Raw genomic sequence first — 6577 nt, 5'->3', positions numbered from 1 at the left:
GCTGGGTTTAAACCCGCTACCTCCGGCATATGGGGCCGGTGCCTTACTCCTTTGAACCATAGGCGGCAGCTTAATCTTACTTTTGCTCAGAATTTGAGCCTTTCAGAGCACATTCACAAGAATTGTGTAGTGACTGCTGTGGGGTTGTTGAGTCAGATGAGGAAGGTGGCTTCCTGGAGATAGCTGGGACAGAAACTCAAGTCTCAGGCCCCACAGCAGTGTCAGATGCCAGAGCTGCAAAGGCATGGGAATGACTGGGGCCAGCATTCTCTTTATGATGAATAGCAACACCTAAATGGATGTCTGTGAGATGATCTTAGGTAGCTTAATTACAGTGAAGAAACTGAGGCACACGGAGGTTAAGTAACTTCCCCAAGATCACACAGCACTGGTAGAGTTTTTGGAGCCAGGCAGTCTAACTCCAAATTATGATTATCTTCATAATTAAGTATTTATTTATTTATTTATTTTTGAGATAGAGTCTCAGTCTGTTGCCCTGGGTAGAGTGCCATAGTATCATAGCTCACAGCAATCTCAAACTCCTAGGTTTGAGCAGTCCTCTTGTCTTAGCCTCCTGAGTAGCTGGGAGTACAGGTGTCCACCACAATACTCGGCTAGAATTTTTCTATAATTGGTAGAGACAGGGGTCTCACTTTTGCTCAGGCTGGTCTTCAACTCCTGAGCTCAAGCAATTCCCTCTCCTTAGCCTCCCAGAGTGTTAGGATTACAGGCGTGAGCCACCGTGTCAAGCCAATTAAGTATTTATTTTTGAATTGGGATTTACTACCATGCCTGTTTTATGATTTACAGTAGTAATATAAAGAATGTACCCTTTTAGAAATACAAATAAGATTAAAATAAAAATGGATCTTTTAAAGACAGCCATTAACAATAGTGGTAATCAGCAACCTATAGCATTTCCTAAATGCAAGAGCACCTGATTGCCAGGCACTGCTCTGAGGGCTTCACCCATATTAACTCATTAATCCTCCCGACAACCTTGTGAGGTACGAGTAATTGGATGTGGAAACTGAGGCAGAGTGAGGATTAACACCTTGCTGCACACTTCTCCTTTCCCTCATGAGGGACTTGACTTCAGGCTGTGTGACCCTGTACTCCACTATATTACGTTGCTCTTAGCAATGCTGGTGGCCGAAGGATGTAAGTAACTGAAGTTTGGGGTTACTTATGTGGTCCTATCCCCACGTGTACAGGGAGGGAGATGCCCAGAGAGCAGCAATTCCATCTAATGAGCCCACATGACATGCCAAACGCTGTGCTAAGTGACTTCATGGATTAACTAGTTCCATCCTCACAAGAAACCTGAAAGACAGATGTTCTCATGCTCCTTATAGAGCCGGGAAAACAGACTCAGAGAGGGAAGGGAACTTGTCCAAGGTCACACAGCTGCAAAAACCCTCAAAAAATCCTGGGCTCAGGGGCTCAAGAAGCCACCCAATCCAACCTGCTTCTTTTCAGGTGTGGAAAATGAGGCTTAAAAGAAGCAGGGGTGGAGTGGGGGGCTGATGTGGGGTTGCTTTGCATTCCAGAACCGGGTAAACATGACCTATGAGAAGATGTCCCGTGCTCTGCGCCACTATTATAAGCTGAACATTATTAAGAAGGAGCCAGGTCAGAAACTCCTGTTCAGGTGAGCAGCCTAGGGGCTGAGGTGAAAAGGGGAAGCATGGCTGCGGCTGGGTGGGCTGGAAGCCCCCTGCCGTTGGGACAGGGCCTGATTTGCACTTGGGTCCTCAATTCCAGATTTCTGAAGACTCCAGGAAGGATGTCTCAGGGCAAGAACAGCTGTCTGGAACAGCTGGAGAGCCAAGAGTTCAAGGATGAGATTCCAGAAGGCTCTCTGTAAAGGGGAGGACACCCAGCACGCGGCACCAGAGGGACAGAGACTGTCTCTCCCATGAAGACAGCTTCCTTCCTCCTCCCAGGGCAGCAGGAATCCCCAGCCAGGTTTTGTACCCATGGGATCACAGCTGCTGCCTTGGGCCTCAAGGTTGCCTGGGGACCTGGGAGGTCTCACACCCAGGACATTGGAGGTGGGAGTCATCCTTTTGGTAATACACCCCACCCCTTACTACCTGACCAGCTCTGAGAGGAAGCCAGGTGTGGATAGGCATCCAGCCCTACCCCTTTGGTTTACAGAAGAAGGGAATGGCAGTCCCTCATCCGTAAAAGGGGCATGCTCATAAAAACCCACCCTCAGGGGCTGCTGCACGAAATGGGAGGCAGAATTAGTGCTTTGGCAGCCTTTGTAATAATAATGATAATGGTAACTGATGTTTCTTAAGTGCTTACTATGTGCCAGGTCCGTGCTAAAGGCCTTACACACATTTCATCTCCTTTAATTCACATGCCAACCCCTCAGGCTTAAAGATGAGGAAATGAAGGTAGAGGCTTGCAGGGCTGCAGCCTCTCTGGACCGTTTGCTTTTAGCGCCTCTGAATGTATCTGGGAGCTTCTCGGACAGAGGCCTCGGTCCTCCCTCTCTGCTCTCAGCCTCTTTACTTCCTATGCCCCTGTGCCTCCATCTGCCTTGTGATCCTGGTCAAGATGCTCTACCTCTCTGCAGCCTCAGGCTTCTTCTCTGTAAGGTGGGGATGTTTCCCCTGACCTGACCTCACAGGGTTGCCAGAAAGCTCCAATGAGGCGAGATTTGTGAGGTGCTTAATATATGCTTGGTCTGCAGGGAGCACTTCATCTGTGTTAGCTGCAAACCAAAAGTTGCTCTAAAGCATGAAAACTCTTCTATTCTGTGGGTTCAGCTTCTTCCCTTTGCTCTCCAACCCCAGTACTCAGCAGACCCGCAGGTAAGGATGGGGAGAAAGAGTAGGGAGTGTTTTCACTGAAACGAAACAGAACTTCTTGGATTCGCATCTTCTTTCTCGGAAGGAGAAAGCCACTTCTGCCTCTTGCTCTCAGAAGGTCAGGAAATCCCCTGGTCTCTGACCGAGGCTGCCCTGGCCTTGAGCCCCTGTACAAGAGAAGTTGATAAAGACTCTTAGACTTTGGGACTCAAAGCAGTGACAGCTCATGAAGAGGGAAACTCCTGGCTGAGTCAGGTCTGTACAAAGAGCTTCAGTAGGAAAATGCTTGGCCCCTTCCCTTTCCCTCTGAGACTGTTCCATCTCCTTGATTTTGCCCCGGGATGAACCCATGGGCCACAGCTTTTCTCTTTACCTGCTCAACTCAGGAGCACTGGGAGAAACTGTTGAAATCCAGTTGTCTGGGCCTCATCTATAGATAAAGGCACTGAGGCCAGAGGGAAGAAACTTGCCCAGATCACAAAGCCCCACCAGGCAAATGTCCGGGCTGCCAGCGCTGCCGTATTTCTTCAGTCTCATTGCCACGCTCATGGGTCCAAGATGAAGAGGTTTAACAACAGGATGGATTTTTAGGTCATTCCTTCCAGTTACAACAGTGGCATCTGCCTGCTTGTGTGTTGATGGTAGTCAACAACCGCCTTCCCAGGGGCTATGCCTTACTCCATGGGTCTTGCCCAGCATTGTGACCATCAGGGCCAAGAGTGGAAATCTGGGAGGGCAGGTGTGGGCAAGTTCACTGCCCCAGCCCCCCGGATTCTGGAGCTCTCCACTGGGCTGTAGGGCAAGCTCCATCCTTCCTCTTGCTCAGAAACATTAGGCCTTTCTCTGGAGATGGCTCCCTGCATTCTAGTAATAAATGGTTTTGTTTGGGTCTTCTTTCCTCGAGCATTAACTGAGTACCTGCTATGTACCTGGCACCTTAGAGCTTATTTTCACACAGGGTCCTGAAAAGTGGAGGGTCCCTGAAAACAACATCTGTCAAAATGAACTTTCTCACAAAGAAGTTTATTTTATTTTTTTGACACAAGGTCTCACTCTGTCACCCAGACTAGAGTGCAGTGACATGATCATAGCTCACTATAAACTCTAATTCATGGGCTCAAGTGATCCTCCTAACTTGGCCTCCAGAGAGCTGGGACCATGGGTGCGCACCACCATGTCTGATTATTTTTTTATATCTTATAGAGACAGAGTCTTTTTGTTGTTGTTGTTGCAGTTTGGCTGGGGCTGGGCTCGAACCCGCCACCCTTGGTACATGAGGCCAGTGCCCTACCCACTGAGCCACAGGTGCTGCCCCAAAGTCGATATGTTTGTTTCCCAGGCTGGTCTCAAGCTCCTGGCCTCAAGCAATCCTCCTACCTTGGCCTCCCAAAGTGCTGAGACTACAGGCCTGAGTCACTGCACTTGGGCATAAAATATTTAAAAAGCGGGAGATACATTCTAATGGTTTGAAAAAGTAGCTAGACATGTCCTTTTCTACTCTGCAAATATAGTAGAGCCTCCATAGTCCACCACCTCCCTACACTGACCATCTCCTTAAGTTGACTTAGTTTTCATGGACCGGACATATACTACATGTCTAGGTCCTTATGTTCACCACCTTTGTCTGTTGACTAGTTTGGTACAATCCCTTGGGTGGTCAACTTACAGACATCCTACTGTAGTTTCTCAAAAAAATGATTACATTAAGAGGTTTATTAATGAAACAAATGGTCTCGGAGCCCATGGCACAGTGGTTATGGCTCCAGCCACATACATGGAGGCTGGCAGGTTCAAACCCAGCCTGGGCCAGTTGAACAACAATGACAACTGCAACCAAAAAATAGCTGAGTGCTGTGGCAGGCGCCTGTAGTCCCAGCTACTTGGGAGGCTGAGGCAAGAGAATCACTTAAGCCCAAGAGTTGGAGGTTGCTGTGAGCACAACACTTTACCCAGGGTGAGACTGTCTCAAAAAAAAAAAAGAAAAGAAAAGAAAAGAAACAAGTGTTATAAGCCACTGTCTTGGTCTCACCAAGCCATTTACTGCATTTACCCATGAGGAGATGTGCCGTCCTTCTCCATCACCTCTATTATGTGGATTCTTGTCAACAAAGTCTTTTTCCCTCACAAGGAAGTTCCAGGTCTAGCACGTGTTTTACTCTTGGCAGCTGTGCTGTGTCTTGGGCTTTTACTGCAGGAAGCCTGGACTGAAGCTGGTGACCCATTGTCTTTGTTGGGGAGGATCCTGGTGGTGACAGCCTTCCTTAGCTTCTTCCTCTGGTCCTTTGCCAGGATGTTAATCCACATTCTATACTCAAGTGTTCTCATGGAAGTTTTATGGAGACACACAGAAAATAATACATTTACAGGGCAGGGTCCTATGCCCGGGAAGGGCCCAGTATCTGGTGGTGAATGGGATGGTGTGTGCGTGTGGAGGGGCCCCTGTGGGCTTGGTGGCTCAGTGGGACCTCTGAACTAAGCTGCTCCTGGGACAACCCCAATATGTGGGTAGGGAGTATAAAGCAGGTTGTTCTGAAATCAGAATATGCATAATTGTTCTGAAATTACAACATGCAAATCAGAAATATTTTAATTATGATATTATTTTTAAAATGATGAAATAAAAAAAATGCTGACATCCTTGTGAGTTAATTGCTCATACATGGTGGTGGTGATGAGTGTACGAAGGGAGACGGGGCCCTGGCCTTGGGAAGTTCACACATGAGTGGACCAAACAGACTCGGCGCCCATACACAGTAGTTACAGCGCCAGCCACATATACCCAGGGTGGCCGGTTCCAGCCGGGCCTGGGCCAGCTAAAGAACAATGACAACTTCAGCAAAAAATAGGCAGTATGGCAGGCGCTTATAGTCCCAGTTACTTGGGCGGCTGAGGCAAGAGAGCTTAAGACCAAGAGTTGGAGGTTGCTGTGAGTTGTGATGCCACAACACTCTACCGAGGGCGACATAATGAGACTCTGCCTAAAAAAAAAAAAAAAAAGTGGGAGAAACAGACGTAGCTGATGGGCAGACCATTGCAGTCCCCAGGGAGGGGGTACGCCTGCCCGCTGGGTGGTGCAGGTGAATTCTGTTTGGGAGGCACCAGGGAGAGTATCTCTCCGGAGAATCATACAGGATCTTCTCTCTTTCCACCTTTCCTTTTGGAGGGCCGAGGCGTGGAGTCACAGTGGGGCTGTGGACCTTCCGGTCCTTGAGAGTTAGGGGAATGCAGGGGAAATGGGATTCTGGGAAGACTCAGTTTAAGGCCTGCGGTTTAAAGCCATATCCACTAGGTGGCGCAAACGCCCCTCCTTGCGTTGGCATCGGGGCTGAGCTGCCGGCCTGTTCTGTGGCGCGGCGAGCCTGCCCTCTTTCTCTGGGGCCTGGGTAAAGCACGCCACTCAAGCATGCTCTGTAAGTAGACATCCAGCCCCTGCTTGATACCGCCAGTGACGGGGGACTCACACCTCCGGGGATAGAATAAGTTGCAGGGCTGGGGTGGAATTGAGGGGCAACAAAAAGCCACTGGCTCAGTGGTGGTGTCACCCTTTCTCTTGCAACCTACAGACCATTAGTTCCTGAAATTCCTATCTTCCCAGTCTGTTAAGAGTAACTTAGGGCTCGGCGCCTGTGGCTCAAGCGGCTAAGGCGCCAGCCACATACACCTAAGGTGGCAGGTTCGAATCCCCAGCCCGGGCCCGTCAAACAATGATGATGACGGCAACCAAAAAATGGCCAGGCGTTGTGGCGGGCGCCTGT

General features: G+C 49.1%; 1 protein-coding gene across 2 annotated transcripts in view; it reads left to right on the top strand.

Annotated features, from left to right (window-relative positions):
* Window positions 1-3716, top strand: part of ETV7 (ETS variant 7) — a 31195-nt gene extending 27479 nt beyond the window's left edge. For both annotated transcript variants that reach the window (XM_023512899.1, XM_023512898.1), the window contains 2 exons: window positions 1551-1651; window positions 1765-3716. In XM_023512899.1, coding sequence (XP_023368667.1) covers window positions 1551-1651; window positions 1765-1867 — 204 coding nt within the window. In that variant the 3' untranslated portion in view covers window positions 1868-3716. The remainder of the gene's footprint in view (window positions 1-1550; window positions 1652-1764) is intronic.
* Window positions 3717-6577: the final 2861 nt, after the last annotated feature.

The sequence above is a fragment of the Otolemur garnettii genome, unplaced genomic scaffold (genome assembly GCF_000181295.1).
Source record: "Otolemur garnettii isolate 467f Iridium unplaced genomic scaffold, OtoGar3 scaffold00031, whole genome shotgun sequence".
Taxonomy (NCBI): domain Eukaryota; kingdom Metazoa; phylum Chordata; class Mammalia; order Primates; family Galagidae; genus Otolemur; species Otolemur garnettii.
This window is presented reverse-complemented; position numbering and strand designations above follow the sequence as displayed.